We start from the raw sequence: 21706 nt of genomic DNA, 5'->3' as shown, positions 1-21706 counted from the left end.
TAAAAAAAAAGAGTACGCACATCAAAGGGGTCTTCACTGAAACGTAATGTTCAAAAAATTGCCATTACTTAATAGCATTCAATACCAGTGTTTCAGTACCAACCACTAAATGCCATCTAACACAAAGCTGTTACGTTTAATCTGTGGTTTATAGTTGTTTTCAACAGTATTGCTTCTGGAACTTGCCATGAAATGTTTGCATTAAGAAGAGTCAGCAATAATTATCGTCTGGACAGAGTTAAAGGACTGGAAAAGTTTTGTACCAATGACATAGCCACATAAAAGCTCATAAATAAAGAACTTTGTAAAAAACAGCAAGTTGTCAGTTTTAAAAATAGCTTGGATAAGACTGCACTTTAAGTCAGCAGAATATACAGTGATATGCACATGTAATAAGGCTCCTTGATCTCATAGGTTTTATATGAGATAGGGCAAATAATCTTTGTTGGATAACTGATCAAAACCCACCCAATAAAATGGCCAGCCAGCACTGGAGAGCAGATTACTCCATGGAGGAGTTCTACCAAAAGAATAAAAAAGGAATGGCAGAAATACTGCTTCTAAAATGAGGGAAAACATGCTGATGAAATATATCCTACATTTTATATGAATGACAACTGTGCCTGCAGTGTAAGTACTGTATATATATAAATACATATATAAACAAAAACTTTGGAAAACAAAAACTTTGAAAGCAAACAACAACTTTGGAAGTGGGCAAAGAAGGTGGAAATTCCAGTATGTAAATAGACAAAATTCAGGGAGAACAACAACCACAATAACAGTACGTCCTGGGGAACAGAATTTGTACAGTTGTATTGGATTTAGAGCAAGCCATAGCTGTCTTCTTGGAAATGTGGCAGTACCAGCGCAACAGTATTAACCGTAAAGGGATGGTGGCTCCTGATTAAGTAAAACTGGTCTCCTTACCCAGGAAACTTCAGAAACAAAGAAATGCATTACGTATGATAGCAAAAGTGCAGATTAGAATTCTGTAGACCTCCTGCTACACATTTCCGTTCTCCTTGTGAGATTTCTTTTTAAACTTACTCCTCTCCTCAACATGCTCTATGCAGCTGGGTGACAAAAGGACGTTCCCCCACAGAACAGAGCTGTCTACCCACAAATTCCTCCAAACTGAGTGCAAACTGTTCAGCAGGAGATCCCCCAAGGGACTGGAGACACTGCACAGACAACAATTTAGCATTTATATGAGGTTCTTGCCATTTCCTCATGCTGCCCCGGTGACACTTCCAGCTTTGACAAACGGGAATGGAAAATCTGAATATCTCTGCAACAATGCCTGGTGCTCTCACTAGGTCAGAACAACCTATTCCTTTCTACTTTATTTTACAGTGTACGGGAAAAAACGTTACACCTAAGACTGCAGTTACCTGTGTACAACTCATTTTAATGCATGGCTTACATCTTGGGACATGATGTGCTCTTACATTGATTTGAATGTCATTACACTAGTGCACAAGAATAATTTGCCCAAATCCACATAGCAAATACTGTCTTTTATATATATAAATAGTGTGTTATGCTACTAATTTGAAAACATTCAGCACACAGAAACATAATGACTAAGTACAACAGCCAATCAGCATTTTATGAAAGCATAAAGCATGGACAAGCATAGACTCCTATAACGCTAAGCTGGCTAACTTGCCTGTTAAAAAGACTTTTTGTTAAACAATAGACTAGATTCTGTAAAAACAATCCCTCTGCAAAATACAACATTGAGTTTTTTACTAGGACACTTATTTCAATTCATCAGCAAGGAGCAGACATAGAATTTTCATTGTTACAGTGCTTGCAAGTAAAATAGAGCTACCTGTTGCTCGGATTTACAGTTCAAATTCCTCAGACTGTAAGAAAGGCCATGTAGGACCATTTCTAAACATAAATTTTAGGAATAAAATAGCATTTTTCATTTCCTCATCTTCTGTTTAATGCAACAACAATACAAAAAAAATGACTACATACTTCTATTCTAATTCAGAAGACCATTCCTGCACCCCCAAAGAGCAATGAGAAATAAGCACACACTTACGCATCCTATGAGATCAGAGCTACTTTATTGCTTTGCCACCTATAAATACAATGATCCCACTCTAGATGCCCACAAACTTCAGACCTCCGGAAGTAGTTCATATTCCAAGGTGCCTTTCACAATCCATAGAAGAAAACAGGCATTTGCACAGGAGCAATTAATCCATTTTAGACATCTACCTTCTGGATGGATGACAACCAGGAGGTATGAATCTCACCAGTGTACCCAGTGCATCACATAAATTATTTGTTTGGGTTAGTGATGAAATCTTTCTCGAAAACTAGACCTGTTATGTAGACATGTTAAAGCTGTTAGGCTTTTACATCCCTATTCCTTTTTAACTTAATATTTTACTTCTTGTAGTAATGGTACAGCTCCAAATCTTTCACCTCAGGGAACAACTGGTATCAAATACCTCCTTCTGCCCTTCTCCTTGACACTCTGCTGAAGTGAAAACAGACCAGGCCATTCTGCCATGCTGCTATTCCTACAAAGAAGCAACAAAGCACAGGAAACAGACAACACATTGCAGCCTCTACTAGAGAAAAAGGAGAGCAGAGTTGTTTGGTTTCTCAGTGATCAGGAGGTAAAAAAAAGACGTGAGAAACAACTCCCAGCAGTAACCTGATAAAAGCCAAGCCCACCTTAGAGTCTACCCTATTTATCAAAAGTAGCATTCAGTATCTAGTGGGTATATAATACCTCTTCGAATGCTTCTCCTTAGCTTGTTACAGAGGTCAATGCGAGGGTTCTCCAAGCTGTCCTCGATGGAGCCAGGGCTTTGCTCAGGAGAGGAGGGCCCTTTGCTAAGGTCCAGTGGTGCTTTGCTACCCGTCGGTGGTGGGGAGGTGGCCGGGCTGTAGGTCGAGGTAGGACTGCTCGCCACAGATGAAGTAGAGAGGTCAAGGGCACCGATCCTGGAATTCAGGGGTGAGGTCAATGACAGTTTTCGAGTTCTGACAGGTGAGGAAGTTCTGGAGAGTGACAACGGAGGAGGAGAAGAAAACTTGCGACAGAGATGTGGTGACTTCCCATCAGTCAGGTACTCTCCTCTGTTGTTTTGACTGGTAGCAAAGAATAACTCCAAAGACCTGAGAGTAAGAAAGAAAAAAAAAGCAAGAGATGATAACAAACACCAAACAGATTCAAGTGAAAACACTTACAAACTAATTTTAAGTAAATCTGCATACCACTGCAAAATCTGTATGACACTCAGTCCTCTAAGCCTGGGCAAAGAGTTGAAACAGACTTACCTAAAAACTTACATCCTATTTACAAAGGAAGAACTTTCTTAGGGTATTTATATAACAGAAAATCATGGTTAAAAAAAAAAATAGCAACAAGTGATGCCATGGTAATTCCATAAGAACCTGTGATAGAAGGCAAAAATCCCAGAGCTCACCTGACAGGAATGGAAGTGAAGGGCCGTCGGTATATGTCAGAAAGTTTTTCCAATACAACAGCTGCAGTAGTAAATATGCGGTAAGTATGTAGGAAAGTATTCAGGAAATCAATACTTAGAAATCGCAAGTCTGTTAGACGCTCCAAAAGGCGCTCAACGCTTGCATAACGAATCTGGGGTACTTTGCAGGAATTCAGTGTTTTGCTGAAGCAGATATCAATGTCATCTCTGTGAAGACGAGCATCAGATCTAGACAAAAATTAAATTTAGAACATTTTACCAAAAAGAAAGAGTGATTACGGTACAGCAGTGGTATCACTTTAGTTGTTCCTGTCAACACAGAAGAAGCAAATATATATATATTCTTGCATTTCACCAACACAAGAAAACTCTTAATCTGTAGTGATACCTGCTTCCATTCAGTTATATTTTATGCCTGTTCTGGTTTTGTTAGTGAGGGGGGGCCTAAGGTGGTAGCTTCTGTAGGAAACTGCTAGAAGTCGCTCCCCTTTTGTTCAGTGGACTCGGCTGGGCCTAGGGCGGACCCGCTGCTGGCCAAGGCCAAGCCAATTGGTAGCAGAATGTCCCGTGATAACGCCTCCGCGATAACGTATTTAAGTAGGGGAAAACAGGAAAAAAAGGAGAAGATGTGAAGCAGCTGAGCGGGGGGCAGAGAGGGGGAGGCGCGAGCCTCATGGGCCTTGCAGGCCTCACCCTCTGGCCTCCCGCCGGGCAGCCGACTGGGCCCAACTCGGCCCAGCCTGGCTGCAAGAAGTGGAGAGGAGATGAGAAGTGAATAAGATGTAAAAAGGATCCTGAGAGACGTCTGCCAGCCTGTTGTGAGGAACGGCTGCAGACGCCAAGGTCAGTGAAGAAGGAGGGGGAGGAGTAATACGGCTCCTGGCCAAGATTCCTCTGCAACTCGTGGTGACGACCATGGTGGAGCAGGTTGTCCCCCTGCAGCCCATGGAGGTCCACGGAGGGGCAGAGATCCACCTGCAGCCCGTGGAGGACCCCACGCCAGAGCAGGTGGAAGCCTGAAGGAGGCTGTGGCCCGTGGAGGGCCCGCTGGGACAGCTGTTCTAGAGGGACTGCACTCCGTGGAAGAGATGACCCACGCTGGAGCAGTTTCACGAAGGACTGTGGCCCGTGGGAGGGACCCCACGCTGGAGCAGAGGAGGAATGCGAGGAGTTCTTCCCCTGACGATGATACAGCGGCATAAAACAACGCGTGATGAACTGACCACGACCCTCATTCCCTTTTCCCCCCCCGTGCCGCTCAGGAGGGGAGGTAGTAGAGATAATGTTAAGCCCGGGAAGAGGGAGGGGTGGGGGGAGGTTATCTTGTTCCCTGTCTCATTCTCCTGCTAATTTTAGAAATAAATGAATAGTTTTCCCCAAGTCGAGTCTGTTTTGCCCGTGACGGTAACTTTAAGGATTTCTCCCCGTCCTTATCTCAAACCTTGAGCCGTTTTTCCTTATATCATCTCCTCCTGTTCTCTCGGAGGGTGGGGGGAGCGAGAGACGGACTGCGTAGTCTGGTCCTGATCAGGGCTGAACTACGACAATGCCATAACTAAGGGTATTTAAATTTTATTTTTGGGCAATAATTAATTTGCATTTCAAAGTCTAAGAAACCATTAATGATGCTTAAATTGCTGAAATGGAACAGGAGGCAGAATTGTCCCCATTTGTACCTTTCAGGCTGTTGTTGTGGCCTGTTGTTGTATATTACTAGAAGTCCACTACAGAATAACAGTGGACTGATTGCATTTTTTTTCTGCTGGGATCTAGCTTTATCTAACATAAACTAATGGACCCTAACAAAAGACAGTAAAATTAACCCATTAGCTAAGCTTAGGGCTCACCTGCAAGGTAACAGCCGCCCTCAGGCTCCAAGAATTACACTTTTTGTTTAAAAAGAAAAAGGGAACAGCATAAAACATCTCAAATTTCAAAGCAGAAACCACGGAGAGGCTTTGAGTGAAAAAAGATGGGACTGATTTTTGTTTGGATATCAGAACAAAAGTCAGTCATTTACATAACCCTATTCATGATGGGGTTTTTTTCCAAATTCAGTTTTGCTTAATTTTATGTAGTTGAAGGCTTAGTTTGTAAAAAAAAAAGGGATGGATACTAAGTAAAGCTTCTTTCAATACTGCCCAATCTTTTCATTAAGAATTATTGGATTTTCTTAGAATACAGCAGCAAGATATTCTACATACTTCTACATTACATTACATAAAAGAAACAACAAAATATTCTTTCCTAAATTGAGTGCTCAGAAAAGTGGCAGATTTTTTTTATTTCATCCAAAGACATCTGACTCTAAAAGTCAATGTGTGCTAAAAATCAGATTAATAAAATCGCAGAAAGAGAACATTAAATTTGTGTCTGTGGTTAAAATCATGTATGTTTTTTAGAATCAAGATTTCTTTCTCTTGATGCTGGGATTAAGACTTCGCTGTACTCTACAATCTGAAAACACATGATCATATTTTTAACATTCAGCAGGTAACAGAAGTGTTAACACACTGGAGAGTTCCTGGAATAAAACCGAAGACAACAAAATCCCTTATTTCCAGGGATCAAAGTTATGTGCCCTCACAGTGTATTCACAGACGTTATCTCTTTCATTTCTAAACATATACAAAAAGAGGAGAGGTAGCAACCTCAAAAGAGGCATTTAAGAAACCTTCATGTACGGAGTACATCCAAGAGAGAGAAATGGCCTAGGGACAGATAACAGTAAGCAAATACTTCTATTTCTATTTCTGTGTTCTATTCCTTAATATTTATATCAAATAATAGTAGGTAAAAATCACATAAATACAGATCTGTAGAGGATCCAAGAGGTAAATTTGTGTTAAAAATTTGGAATCACGTACTGAAAACTACTATCTATGAATAAAAATTACTTATTACAATAAATGACTAAAAGAATCCAAGGATGAAGTAAGCAGGTTTACGAATAATTATGTTACCTTGATGCGACCAGTTAAAACTATGAGAGAGAATATTTGTTTTCTTAGAAATAAGAGTAACAAAAAGAAGAAAATTTTTGGCTAGTACAAGATAATACCTTGGAAAACAATACATGTCTGCAGTCACCTAAATTTTGAAGACATCTTTAAATAGATTCAATAAAATTACGAGTGATATGACAGAGAGAAGCTAACAGAGAGTAAAATTATTCATCTGAAGCGTAACTAAAGGCAACTTCACAAACAACAGAAAAATCTGAGCTGCAATCCTATACACTCAAATACTGTGAATTGCAAGTTTATAATTTTGAGTAATTCCTACCACTGCAAGAAAGAGATTTGAAAAGATACATTTTGGGATGTAGAATTAATTCCATACAACAGAAATGGGGAAAAAAAATTTAAAAGGTTGTATTTTCCAAATACACATTTTCTTTTGCTAAAACTTTCATTAAAAAAAACCCAACAAGCTGTTTTGTTCACTGGGAAAAACAATGCTTCACTTACTTGATCATATGTGGCACTGTGACTTTAGAGTTTTCTTCAAAAACTATGGTCATTAAACCATTGCACCTTATATTATCAATGCACTGTGAAAATAAACATTGAAAACTGTTAAAATCAAAACACAGGGTAAGGGGACTTACTTCCATGCTTTTCATATCACTGCAAGCTTAAAGCATAGCTTTTACAGGATATGGACTGACTGGTACGAGGTATTTTAAAAACTTAAAAGTAGTGATGCAAGGTTTACAGTGGGCATGCTTCTCTAGTCTTCTGCCTTTGATTTGCACATCTGCAAGTCCACGTATCTTTACCAGCACACTCAGGGTGTTCAGCTCAGCATCCCTTTTTCCACATGGTTAAGTATTTTGAGTTGGAAGTGAAATTTCCTTCAAAATTGAACAAAATTAAATATCCATAGGATTTCTTCAATGAGTGTTAAGCTTGAAAAATCAGTACTGCAAGAAAGTTAGAATACTTTATACACAAAAAGGTACACTAATAACTTAACCTTTACACCGTGAAAACAGACCAAAGAGAAATCAAACAGTTTATAGAAAAGCACTTGTAAAAACAAATTCAAGTGATACTGTTCTTGTGAAACATAGCTATGAAGATGTTGTCCAAGGAGTTTCTTGCAAACTCTTCTATAAATGTTTTGGGCTAGGTATTAGAAGCACAAAAAATTTTTGGCACAAAAAATTACTGAATCAGCTGCCCAGAAACACTTTTTTCTTTTTAACTCTAGCTACAGCCCTCAAGGAGAATACAGAAACTATGCTAACAAAAAGGGCGTGTAAAAAGTATTTTTTTCACAAACGACAGAAAAATCTGAGCTGCAATCCTATACACTCAAATACTGTGAATTGCAAGTTTATAATTTTGAGTAATTCCTACCACTGCAAGAAAGAGATTTGAAAAGATACATTTTGGGATGTAGAATTAATTCCATACAACAGAAATGGGGAAAAAAAAAATTAAAAGGTTGTATTTTCCAAATACACATTTTCATGTTTGTGAAAGTGGGCCATGGTTGCAACACGTACTGCTTTATGAATTACAGGATGTTCTGTGATCAGTAGAAGTCTACAAATTATGGGTGCATAAGTTGTTCTTCAAGCCTCAAAGCAGCGCAGTATTCATGGCACACAGGAGTAGCTCGAAGCCATCTGTACACCATTATCTTCCGGTTTGTACTTTTATGAAGTTAAGATAACACAGCACCACAAGCGTTGCCCTTGGAAATCAGCAGTCTGCCAGTGAATCAGGCTTATACAGTCTGCAACAAGTACCTGCTACCTAACATTACAGGACTCTTGCATTTACAATACTATCTAGTTTTATTCATCAAGTATCATACATATATATATATATATATACACACTCTATTTCTTTATATCAATAAAAATGAGTTTCCAAAATTATCATACACATTTACGTTGACTTCAAGAATAAGAATACTCTGCTGGCTTTGGAAAATCTCATAGCAAAATAAAGACTGACATTAGATTAATTAAACAAGATAATCAGAGGCCTCTTCAGATTCAAAATATAACTGCGTAGCTCTACATTTAAAGCATGATCCATGTAGCTATATGTGTTCTTAAACTCAGGTATTTAAGGTTATTTGGAAAGTGGAGGTGCAAAAATTCATATTATGATCTTACCAAATCATTACTTAAAGGAACTGAGAAAAACACATCTAATAAAAATACATTATTTCCTCCATGTGAATTTTAGATGTTGCAAAAAACCCCTTAGCAACAATCATAAAACTGCCTGAAGTAATTCAGCACTGTTATCCTTAGTCTACACAGGTCTAGCATTTATCACCTTCCTGACAGATACTATAATTCTAGCCAAGGCGTGACTGTAGCAGGGATCTAGGGCCAAAGGACAACCAAGCTCAAACTACAAGAGGGGAGGCTTCTTCAGCATCAGCAAAACCCATGCATTTTTCATAAGAAGTGTATGGTTCGCATGAAAGGAATATAAATTCAAGAAGCTTCACTAGGAACATATAGAGAAATATGACTTGTGTCTTTTGCACATATAGTTTAATAAGATGGAGAATTCTGGATACCAGGACTAATGCTGTGAGTGAACAGCAACTGCATGTATACTTGTTTTATTTGCAAACATAGGAGAACACATATTTACTGAAAAAAATACTATGTGTATATCTATGTACTTGTTGGTTGCATGCATAATGAAAATAGCCATAGTGTTAATTCAGATCTGGTTAGCTGAAAGTTCAGATTTTTCTTAATGCATTCAACTCCTTTCCCCAAACAGATTCTGAGAAAAGTTTGTTTACGGCATTTTTAGCCAAAAGCACTAAAAAAAAATTTCTGTTGCCCCTGATACTAAAGCATTTTAAAACACTGTTTTTCTTCATTCACAATAAAGATAGTTCCTGCACACTGTCAGAATGCTTAGTAATTATTTATAATGGTTTGTTAGTATTCTTTATGGTGGAAAACAGAGTTTATATCATTTTTTCACTGCATGGGATATGATTATTGATGTGATAGGACTTTCACTCTCAGGACTCTCAGGTGTTTTATGATCTGTATGAAAGTTATAAATAAACAAGTACTATCCTTCCTCTTAAATCAAAATATGTACCTGGATGGGCTCTCCTTAGACATAAAAATGACTACCATTAGCATTACGTTTGTCAACTGACAATATTGTATTTTATATCCCTTCTCTCTCATTAAGAAACACATTTCACTGGTGACTCAAATGCAGACAGAACTTTGAGGAAAACAGGAAACACTAAGGGGTTTTCCTACAGATCACAGCAAATCATTCCTCAAAAAATCAACACCTCTCTCCTGAATTAGTTTTCAGAAATAGAGAACAAACTAAGATCTTAGTATAAACAAGATAAAGAATGCATCAAGCTACCTGACTTATATCACTTGTCCATGCAGCTTTCTCCTGCCGTGATGGGGCTAAAAGGACAACAGTAAAAGGAGGAGCATCCGTAGGTTCAACTACAAGCTTGAAATCAAGGTGTCCAAACACTTGTCCAGAACCTTTTGCTTTACAGCCAAGAGGGGGAAAAAAAGTTAAAATTCCGACAATAAGACAAAGAAAATAAAGGTTTCATTTAAAATGGAAGTTACTTTAAAACATCTCTGTGATAAAGAGCAAATCCAACTGGGGATCCAAAAGTCTTTTTCACATACACCAAATACAAAAAAAGTTCCAAACATGCAACTGTGGGAGTTGCTATACATTACTTCTAAAGATATCAAATAAGGTTAAAGTCCTTTTAACACTTCTATGCTGATAAACTCTCAGCATACTAGATGTATCACTGAAAGTCTTCAACACTGTCTCCCACAGCATTCAGCTAGAGAAGCTGGCGACTCGTGGCTTGGACAGGTGTGCCCTGCGATGGGTTAACAACTGGCTGGATGGCCGAGCCCAGAGAGTTGTGGTGAGCTGAGTTAAATCCAGTTGGTGGACGGTCACAAGCAGTGCTCCCCAGGGCTCAGTGCTGGGGCCAGTTCTGTTTAGTATCTTTACCAATGATCTGGATGAGGGGATTGAGTGTTCCCTCACTAAGTTTGTAGATGACACCAAGCTGGGCAGGAGTGTTGAACTGCTCGAGGGTAGGAAGGCTGTGCAGAGGGACCTGGACAGGCTGGACCGATGGTCTGAGGTGAACTGTATGAGGTTTAACAAGGCCAAGTGCTGGGTCCTGCACTTGGGTCACAACAACCCCATGCAATGCCACAGGCTTGGGGAAGAGTGGCTGGAAAGCTGCCCACTGGAAAGGGACCTGGGAGTGCTGGTAGGCAGCCGGCTGAACATGAGCCAGCAGTGTGCTCAGGTGGCCAAGAAGGCCAAAAGCATCCTGGCTTGCATCAGGAACACTGGGGCCAGCAGGAGCAGGGAAGTGATCTTGCCCCTGTACTTGGCACTGGTGAGGCTGCACTTCAAATACTGCGTGCAGTTTTGGGCCCCTCAGTACCAGAAGGACATTGAGTTGCTGGAGCTTGTCCAGAAAAGGGCAAGGCTGTAGGGAGGCGGGTGTTGGTCTCTTCTCCCAAATAACTCACGATAGGACAAGAGGAAATGGCCTCAAGTTGTGTCAGGGGAGGTTTAGATTGGATATTAGGAAACACTTTTTTACTAAAAGAGTGGTCAGGCACTGGAACAGGCTGCCTGAAGAAGTGGTGGAGTCACCATTCCTGGAGGTGTTCAAAGAACACGTAGTCATGGCACTTCAGGACATAGTTTAGTAGGCATGGTGGTGTTAGGATGACAGTTGGACTTGATGATCTTGGAGGTCTCTTCCAACCTTAAGATTCTATGATTCTATGAAATTAATGAAACTACTTTCACAATTTAAGTGCAAAGCTTTCTTAAAACTGCAGAATGGAAGCCAAAATGAATAACAATAAAATCAGCTTGGGAATGTGTTTTGTTATTTCATTTGAACAAGCCTGTAGTTAAGATTTGTAGGGAGTCCAAGAAAAAAACTTTCCATTAATTCTGCCAACTCACTCAACTCCCATGTATTTAAGAATCCCAGTTATCTGCCTCTTCTCTTAAGGCATATTTTTCCTTTCCAAGATCTTCAGGTGAGGTTGTATAGAAAAGTCAGCAAATAATTTGTTACATTCCTTCATCCAGTCTACTTGAAAATCCTAGGTGGTATGTCAACAGCAAGAATAAACATAACAACATAAACCCTCATCCAAGCCAGCATGCTTATTATTCTACTGAATCAGTATAATGCTATATTCCTCTGGTTTCATGAATGGGGAGAATATAGCAATTTGCTCTTATGAAAAGTAAACAAAGGGTACCAATTTTAAGAAACTAGACACTGTAATTACTACAAATAGCTGAATTTAACTTACAGTCATCATCACTCGCGTCTGTCTCCTCGATCAGTGTGCACTCTATTAAAGACAGAACACCTCCGGTCTATGAAAACAGAGCACATTTTTCACAAAGTTTGACATTTGTTCCCAATTGTCATTACAGTCATTTTTAAACTTTGATATACCTTACTCTAAAATTTCACACTATTCAGAGCTCTCAGGAAGATACATCAATTTTATGATGCATATTTTTCCCCAAGAACTAAATCTAGATAGACTAACTATAATATTTTTCTTACTCCAATAAATCAATAATATACTCAAATGCACAAAATTTATTTCATTTTTACCACACTACAATTTATCTCACATACAGACTTGCTCACAAGCTTCACAAAAAGTAACTAGAATTTCACCTTCTCCTGAATTTACATCAAATACATACAAGATTCTTTCAAAGGCTCAGTTATACTCTATTTACTTTGCAGAATACTTGAAATATTCAAGGGGTGCAAAGTGAGAATGCATACAAACAGTCTTAATAGCCTCTCAAGAGTGTCTTTGCAAATTAAAATTCTATTCAACATAATCCACTCTGTAAACTATCAACATCTCTTTATTCACAAGCCAACACTATGAAAGCCTGATTCTCAACAAGTATAACTAGAGTGTTCTTAGAAGACCTTTCAGTTTAAGAGAATGTGCTGTTCAGGAAAACAGAATTGACTTTTAAAATTAATTTTATTAGAGCTCTGGAAAATATTCTCTGGTAATTCCACTGGCTGTTTACACAAATCTGGCTACCTTAAACAAACCGACATGCCGATGTCTTGTTTGCAACCCCCAGCTTATTAGAATTACATAGTTCTAGTTAGTAAGAACTTTGGCTGAATTCTATTATTTGTAATGAGACAATAAAGCAGTTAATTACACAGGCAAATCTCAGGTTAAAGTCACAAAATAGTAAAATACTAAAATCTCACTGAAGCTGTGTTTTCATTTTGTAAATTGAGTCATAATGTAAAGTCTGTACCTTGAGAAGATGCAGTTTTCCTCCTGAACTTCTTGTACAAATTAAAAAATGTTTTGTAAATAAGAAGCACTGCCTTTCTCCTTCTTTCTTCAAAGATAATGATCCCAGACGAACTTTACTAAGTTTTCCCCTCTCAACTGAAGGTACTTGAATAAGGGAACCTGATAATAAAGATGTAAAACTTACTGTATTATAGTAATATTTAGTTGGCAGTGTTTTAAGTGTCAATGCATTGAATATTGTGATATTAATTAATGAAACTTTTAATTCTAGTAAGTATCAAGATACATCAGCATCTGTTTTAAGTCGATCATATTTTTTTGCACAAGTTCACTTTGTTTCTTACAATAAATAGACTCAAGCGAGTACCGTCTAGACTAATACTTATGTACATGGAAGGATTAGATCTTGGGCAAATTCTTATGCAATTTAAACACACTAATAGCACATTGATCAGAAAATGAAGCTGAACTTAAGCAAACTCCACTTTTGACAGCTGTTAGACTTGCAAAAGATACATTACTTACAAACTAAAGAGACAGAGAATTAAAAGAACAGGTTTTGAAGGAAAAGAATTTGTGTATGTATATCTCTGTGTGCAAGAGAGACGGGAATGAAGCACAGTTCTTCCTCTTATCTTATACTGCATAATTTTCAGTGCTCCACAGCTCCTCTAAAATGTGTTACCAGTAAAACACTTCTGAACTAAATTGAACCTGGTTATATAAGTCTGAATTCGTGCTCTGCAGAACTCCAGACTGGGGACAGCTTTGCTTCTCTGCCGTTTCATACCTCAAAACCAGCCTCTGACCAACTTTTCCAGATTGACATCACCACGTGTATCACTTCCGAATTTGGATCTGGAGTTAAATTTGGTGGTAAAGTGCAATTCCTCTATATATTGAAGGGAAAGATTTTATGATACAACTTGCTGTTACCAGGAAGGGCAGCCAAAAGACCTCTTAATCTCATTCCCACACATCTATCCTTACTATCACCCTTACACTGCCTCTCACCTTATTCCAACATTAGCTAGTTAATAGAGCTAAACCAGCAGGAAACTAATGCTAAAAAAAAAAGTAGCTGACTTAGCTCCCCGATATGCCTCTCTGCAAAGTCAAAAAAGCACCAGTGATGATGCAAAGGAAGTAAGAGCAGCAGAACAAGCATAATGGGATGGACATTGGCCACAACAGCCTGCTGCTTTTGAAGACAAGATATTGGCCTAGCATAGCTATATCAAAGCTCAAATTAGTGGCAGCATCTTGACAGAATGCAAGCCTGAAATAATTATTCATTAAATACTAGATTAGTAATTCTTACTCTGCACAGTTAAAAAAATCCTCCTGTTCAAAATTCACAAACACAACCTTAAACTAACAAACAAAGAAATTAAGGTAACTGAGAAAGCTACTGCTTATCTACACAACATTTTTCTACACTTAACTCCCTCTATATATTTAATTAGCCTTAAGTTATCAATATGTTTGAAACCATCTGTCATAGTAAAATAGGCACCACTAAATTTACAACAGCATAGTGTTCTTTGATAGTCAATTCAGATTTAAACTAAATGTGTATAATGTGATTTTGTCACTGCAACAAAACAATGGGGTAAAATTCTACCCTAGAAATTTGGAAAGGTCTGGAAAATTTTTAGGTTCACTTAAATACTGAACGAACACTAAATAATTATTGATTCTTGTACATTTCTCCTAGACAAAACAGGCTACCTGCCTCAACTGTGAAAGACATCAAGGAGATCATTTCCATGTGTTGTAACAGTGAATTTTCCATGTTACATTGATTGCCTCGCAGCTCCCGTTGCAAGGCCAAGGAGTGTGTACAAAACAACTCCCAATCAACTTCCCATCACAACATTCTCAGTGTCATTTTTCTCCTGAAACTTCCTCTACACATTCAGGGTAACAATATTCAACCTGTATGTTTCATTTCTGCTTTGCTTCTTAGAATAACAGTATCTATAAATATGATATAGCTTTAAAGATAGCTTTTATTTTATGTTTTTAATTGTAATTACGATGCTTTCAAGAACGTCATGTTCTGTTCTGCTGAAATGGGCTGAAGGTTAGTTGGTTTTCTTGTAAGGAGCTGAAATGTTATTGTTTAATAAGGTAAATTAAGAGAAAGTAGATTTTTTTTTTAAATGCAGAAAAGGGAGACTGCATTATCTCTCTTTGATACTCAATATTTACAGAAAAAAAAAAGTCTCCTGCATGCGTTACATGGCTGCTATTAAGCAAGGACCTCATGCATTCCCACCAAGCTTTTGTAGTTAACGAAACTGGGCATTTGCTCACTATGCATTCTACTACAGATTTCCTCTTAAGGAAAAAAATGGTCATGACTGGTGAATGTACAGTTGCAATGAGCAAGTGCAGCTAATTTTAGAACTCTGTTAATAGTATAGTTTGGACGATCACTGAACTTTCAGGAATTTTAATCCAGCTACAGACCTAAGCACTTTCAGTACTTCAATACTGCCAGAACAGTCACTCTATTGGCCTTTGTTCAATCCAATAAATGCAAAAGGTTGTATTTTTTTTTAAATATATTTTTTTCCTACATGTAACTGCCTGATTTACAAATTCAGTCTGGCTTTCTTCATTCTGGAGGCCTTTTAATTCTACTGTAAGGGTGGTCAAACACTGGAAAAGGCTGCGCACTCAGAGAGGCTGTGGAATCTTCATCCTTGGAAACAACCAAAATCCAACTGGACAAAGTACAGAGCAACCTGCTCCAGCTTATTCCACTTTGAGCAGGTTAGATTGGACTGGGTAACTTCCAGAAGCCCCTTCCAACCTCAGCTATTCCATGATTTTGTAATTGTGATGTATTTATCAGCAGAGGTAAATTCATAGCAGCTGATGGCAGGAACATCAGACAGACTGGAGGCATCTAAAGGGCCTCCAGATGTCCAGTTGTCTGAGCATCAGCCCATCCTGGATTGCAGACTGAGACTCTGTTTCCTTCAGAATCTTAAAGAAAATGCTCCCTAATTGTCTGCTATGACTTACAGTGTGCCAGACAATAAAGTCTATATCAAACTAAGAGACAGGGAAAAGGAGAACCAAATAAACCTGAAGGGGAATCTGCAATCCACATTGCAAAGCACTGCCAGAGACAGTTCTATGGTTTTGACTTGTATAACTCAACAGAATCAATCTCTTCTTAGAAAAGTAAAGTATATAACCAACAGCAAACTTGTAATTAACCTTCACAGAAAAAGCTCTAACAAAGATAAAAGCATGTCTCTCCTTTTTCAAGTTGAAAGGAGGTGCCCTGCACCTGTCTACACTGCTCAACACAAAGAATAGGAGCCTAATTGAAATTACAGCAGATGGACATCACTGTCAAAGTGACCGCACTGTCAGATATGAAAGGAAAATGGCCTCGGTATTAGTTCATTAGGTCTATTCAGATTTCTGCACTTACACAAAATCAGATGCTGTGGATGTTCCAAAAGATAAACTGTGATTCAGCCTTCTGTAACACACAGTCTAGACCACTATCCTTTGATTGTATGCCCACAAATAAATCTGAATTTAATTTACTTAAACTATGGGTTTGACCTGGGTCTAACACTCCAATGGTAATCTTTTTCAGATTGACTCCCACAGAAAAAATAATAGGATTTTACTGATGAAACACTGGGTACACAAACAAAATAGTATCAGACAATCTTAAGGGGAAAAACTCCAAGAAATACATAAATAGAAAATATTGTAATTATACTGAAAAAAAAAATCTCAGGTTTAATTAAATTGTGTGGTACAAGTCAATCTAGGAGAATCACAGCCCTGTAATTTTTCAGCTGTGGATGCAATACAGCAGGTTTACATTTTTCTTAAAGCCATTGTCCTGGTTTTATTTAGTGAGAGGCGGCTATGGTGGCAGCTTTTGTAAGAAGCTGCTAGAAGTTTCCCCTTTGTCCAGTGGACTCAGCTGGGCCTAGGGCAGACCCGCTGCTGGCCAGGGCCAAGCCAACTGATAGCAAAATGTTCCCTGATAACGCCTCTTAAGAAGGGGAAAAACAGGGGAAAAAAAAAAAAAAAAAGAAGATGTGAAAAAGCTGAAGCGGGGGGAGAGAGAGGGAGGCGCGAGCTTTGTGGGCCTTGTGGCCCTCACCCTCTGTCCTCCCGCCGGGCAGCCAACTGGACCCGGCTGAGCCCAGCCAAGAGAATTGAGGAGGGGAGATGTGAAGGGAACCGGAGAGGCGTCTGCCTGAGCCCATTGTGAAGGATTTCTTGTGAGAGGAGTGGCTGCAGGCGCCAAGGTCAGTGAAGAAGGGTGGGAGGAGTGAGAGAGAGACTGTGTAGTCTGGTCCCGAGCGGGGCTAAACTACGACAGCCATATTCATAACTCTTTAAATACATCAGCTATAACAAATGGACAAATTTGCCTTCATGCTATCAATTTAAGATGTTTCCAAAGCATTGAGAGAAATAGGAACAACTGATAGCTGTTTTCCTTCCTACCAATCACTTTATCACTGACAAAGCTTCAAGCTTCTTCTGCAGCTTCGCCCAAATGTTGGTATCAGCTGGGACTGCTACGTTAACTGGCCAGGCAGCCCTGATCTCTGTGCAGCTGTACGTAATTCCAATCCCTTTGAAGACCACAGTGCAGGCAGTATGTACATTACTGTCCCATGGGTGCTCTACCATTCAGGTGCTGCTGCTTTTCATGGTTCCTGAAGAAACCAGCACAGAAGTGGAGTTCAACTACAGCCCAAAATTAGTTGTCATTAGGGCAATTTATGACTTATCCTCCATGGACCATGAGTAGTCTTAGGATGTCAGCTGTGCCCAGTACAGTGACCTGCACAATGATGGCAACATGAACTCAGCTGGTTTTAATGCAATTTTTTCATTATTATATAGATAGCTTTAAAGAAGAATGTCTTACCTTGGCGTATAAAAGTTTGACTGGTATCTAGTAATATATCACAGCCTTCTACTATCGTTCTTTCTATGGCTAGATTCTTCCGGATGTTTTCCGTGTCACTCACTTCATCATGCATCACCCTGTTAGACACAATACAAAAAGCACTTTAAATTCCCTGAAACATCTTGCACCTGTTGTGTCTACTTTCACTTGCACTTACACAGTGTAGAGACAGAAGGCAGGTGACGTCCTTTGCCACCTGCTACAAAACGCATGTACACATGCAGTACATGATCACTTTAGAGCAAGTTTCTTGCCTTTATTCCTTCCCTTTCAAATCATTCTCGCTGTCTTTTTTTTTTTTCAGCAGCGGAACCAATTTCACCAGACTTGTTTTTCAGACTGTTCCTAAACACATCTGACAGATGCCGCCAAGCTAAAACCCTTCACAGATGATAGGACACTACTACTTATCTTTAATAGATTAGGCTGCCACAAACCTGGAAATGTTTCCTAGCATTTTGTATTGTTATTACACATCATAGACTCCCTGCCCTTGACTTTAAGTTCCCACTCTGTTCTGCTTCAGTTTACATTTAAATCTACCATTCACTTTTCCCTTGCTTTTGGTAACAACCACAGTCTTTATGCCTCACCACTTGCTTTCTTCCACTGTTTTTCAGAGGCATCCTCCCCTTACAAAGAGAAATACAGATTTTTTTTTAAGGCTGAATCAAACCCAGAAGTTTATACGGTGTAGTGATGTATAATATTTTCCTAAACTGGGACCGAACTGCACTATGTGAAAGCTCCCCTCCCTCAGAACTACATTAAAGGGATGAAAATGAGTCACAAGGTTTTATATTTATGGTCTACGCTGCCTGCCTTATGAGCAGAGGAGGATCAATCAGTCTCAGCCTCCAATTCTGGACGTTCAGTGATGAATTAATTGGATCAGCAATGAACTCTGACTTATGAGATGTAGCCAAGTCAAAGCTGATTGATCTGCTTGCGCACGTAACCCTGTCCAGAGAAATTCTCTACTTTGCTGGAGTGAAAAGAAGACATTACTTCTTCCTGCTTCAGATGGCCTCAGAACAGGGCAGAACCTGATGCACACCACAGGAGTCAAAACACAGACATTTCTGTAAAAGATATTGCCTGCTCAGCTATTGAAGAAGTTAAAACTTGAAGAGGTGGCACAACATGACCTGACCTAGAATGCTGCTTCTGTAAAAGATACAGCAGGAGAAAAAGGGAAAAATCATAAGCTCTAAACTAATGGGTAGTTTGCACAAGGTTGCAACTTTGTCTTAACAGAAAAGGAAAACTGAGCAGTCAAGAGCATGCAATTAACAAAAGCTATAAAGTGATCCCTCTTTTACAACTAAATATACTCCAGATACTCAAGATTTACATCCTGGAGTTCATGCAGCATTTCTTTGTTCACAGCAGAAAACTGTGTTTCTCAGGGATAATAACCAAATTTCTTACTGGGCTGACAGAGGGGAACATCTGAGAATGGTCTGGGAGTTTAGGGTCGAGCTTCATTTTGCAAGTTTCTACAGGGAGCACCAGTTCTCAAAAGATACCTTTAGTTCTTGTTTATCTGGCATTATCTGAAGCATATGTGAAAATCAGTTATTTCATTAGCACACATACATAAAATGCAAGACAGATTAAGAACTCAGTACTTTTCAAGACCCTGGTTGATTCCTGTTGTCACACAGCACTATAAATGCCCTTTTTCTTTGAACTGTGAAAAAAATATGTATTTCTCTGTGTAAAGACAATTGCTTCACTCATAACCCAAGGGCAGGTGGTTCTAATAACAACTCCTACTCTCCCTTACTCAAAATACAAGAAGACACTTGTAGATTTATGTTATTCAAAAAAACCCCAGAAGAGCCATAATATTATATTGGGGTATTTGGGGAGTTTTTATTATCTTTGTTGTGTTTTGGTTTTGATCCTTTTCCTTAAAATAATTTTTTAATAAAGAACAAAATCAAACCAAAATAAAGAAAACTGGTTTTTATTTCAAAACTTTTGAGTCAAGATTATCATACATAAGGTAGAAAAAACTTACCTTGAAAGTTCTTCTAGTTTAGATTTAGCAAATTCAAGGCTTTTTCGCTCAACATGTTCATGTGGGGTGTGAGCCAGAAGTTCATGAAGTGTTATAATATATCTAGGAATCTTAAAACAAATTAGGTATCAAATCAGTAAATCCTTAAGGGAATAATTCCAAACAGGTTTTTTTTTTTTGCGAAATATTAGCCATTGCTTTGGTCAGAAAAGTTCTGCAAACATAGTATTTTTAAAATAAATATACATAGCTAAATGATTATACATACCTTTTAAATATAACTACTGACAAAAACACTGAACTTTGGGGTGATAGAGACTGCGTAAGCATCTGTATGTTTTCAGTTTGAGGAAGCACAAGATCCATTTATCACATTTTAAGGAAAAGATCTATCAGAGGCAGCCACAAATATGACATTAAATTTCGTTGTTTCACACTGCTATCCAAGCACCAATAGAGAAAATTTTCAAAACTCCCTGGGAGATCCATACCTTCCCTCAATTTTAATAGGATACATGGATCTGAATTTCTTGTGGCTTTGAAAATGCCAGCTGACCTGTTTGCATTTAGATAAAATTCACACTGCACTAACAGGCATTGAAGAATATGCAGGTATTTTAATATTAAAGGCCACAGGGTAGCATAAGGACCCAGATCAATTTATTATTACTTAAAGCAGTTTCAGGGCTTTTAACCAAAACCAAGTGATACCGCAGTATAACTTGTCTTTACAGAATAAAAGTTAATGAGGAAATGGAGATATGACTTCTTATTATGCTGAAGTGAAGTCATCAGCAATAACATCCTCCATCACAGATGAATAGGATCCTCTCTCAGCCTTCTAAGATCCTATGACCTTGCTTCAGCTCAACCAAAAAATCCCCAAACTTTACAATAGACAAGCTCAAAGCTAAAAAAAAGGTTTTATTACAGGTTATAATGGCCCTCTAGGTACAATTGTCACTGATGTCCCTTTTTTTTTTTTTGACTCTACTTGGTTTGCCAGTAACTGAACAAACTGAGGGGGATGACTATTCTCTTGATGAGTAAAATGTTAGGTTAAATGTAAAAGTCACAAAATCATCAGGCCAATGTTTCACAGACTTCTTAAAACAGCTGCAAATAATTAATCCAGGCAGAGCAAGACAAAAAGGATACTAAAGTTTTCAAAACTTTTGCAATATATTTTTTTTGTTTTCTAAAGACCAGGTCACTAGAGAATAAAGTGGGAGGAAAGTTTCAAAATGTATTGCTAGCAAAATGCTTGTGCCTGCTCTAGGTTGCTATACCAGCTGCATTTTCCCTCTCTAGACTGCTGCATAATCCTGCAGCAAGAAGTCGAGTAATCGTTTCTCAGCTTTTTTTCTTTAGGCGCTGGTCCTCATCCCACATCCCCCTTCAACATCCAAATACAGATTAATCAGTACAGATGGAGAAAAGATCTCTAGAGGCAGAGTTTCAGTATAATAATGAAATAAATTAAAATTAAATTAATTTATATGAGAGTATTTTTAGTTGAGCAAGAAGAATCTTCAGTCAACCATAATGTCAGTAACACAAAATGAATCAACCGACTACTAAAAACAAATAGTCACAAAAAATATACACAGACTACCTGGAACATGGGGTATGTAAGGAAAGTTTCCAGCATTCGCCCCTCACATGCTGGGTTGGCTTCATATTGCTTCAACAGTTTGTCAAAATCTCTGTTTTGCTTACAGTTTGCCAGAACTTGTAGACTATATTGATGATTCCGAACAAATTCTTGATATATGTTCAGCATTGGCAGCAGAATGTCAAATAAGTCAGCTAGAAAAAGTCAAGAAATGCTTTTTTTTTTCCAGCTACCCATCTCTCAAAATACATTTTTAAAAAAAACTACT

At 38.5% G+C, this 21706-nt stretch overlaps 1 protein-coding gene across 4 annotated transcripts in view; it reads right to left on the bottom strand.

The window, feature by feature from the left end:
• Positions 1-21706, bottom strand: part of RASGRF2 (Ras protein specific guanine nucleotide releasing factor 2) — a 132891-nt gene that overhangs the window by 51614 nt on the left and 59571 nt on the right. For all 4 annotated transcript variants that reach the window (XM_086770758.1, XM_086770760.1, XM_086770759.1 and 1 more), the window contains exons 7-15: positions 21439-21632; positions 19824-19933; positions 17756-17874; positions 12827-12987; positions 11830-11896; positions 9860-9996; positions 6950-7032; positions 3459-3707; positions 2759-3147 (exon numbers count right to left, since the gene is read on the bottom strand). In XM_086770758.1, the coding sequence (XP_086626884.1) occupies positions 2759-3147; positions 3459-3707; positions 6950-7032; positions 9860-9996; positions 11830-11896; positions 12827-12987; positions 17756-17874; positions 19824-19933; positions 21439-21632 (1509 nt within the window). The remainder of the gene's footprint in view (positions 1-2758; positions 3148-3458; positions 3708-6949; positions 7033-9859; positions 9997-11829; positions 11897-12826; positions 12988-17755; positions 17875-19823; positions 19934-21438; positions 21633-21706) is intronic.

Source organism: Chlamydotis macqueenii, chromosome Z, assembly GCF_036417535.1.
Source record: "Chlamydotis macqueenii isolate bChlMac1 chromosome Z, bChlMac1.mat, whole genome shotgun sequence".
Lineage (NCBI taxonomy): Eukaryota > Metazoa > Chordata > Aves > Otidiformes > Otididae > Chlamydotis > Chlamydotis macqueenii.
Note: the sequence above shows the minus strand (reverse complement) of the source record. Positions and strands in the feature narration are given on the sequence as shown.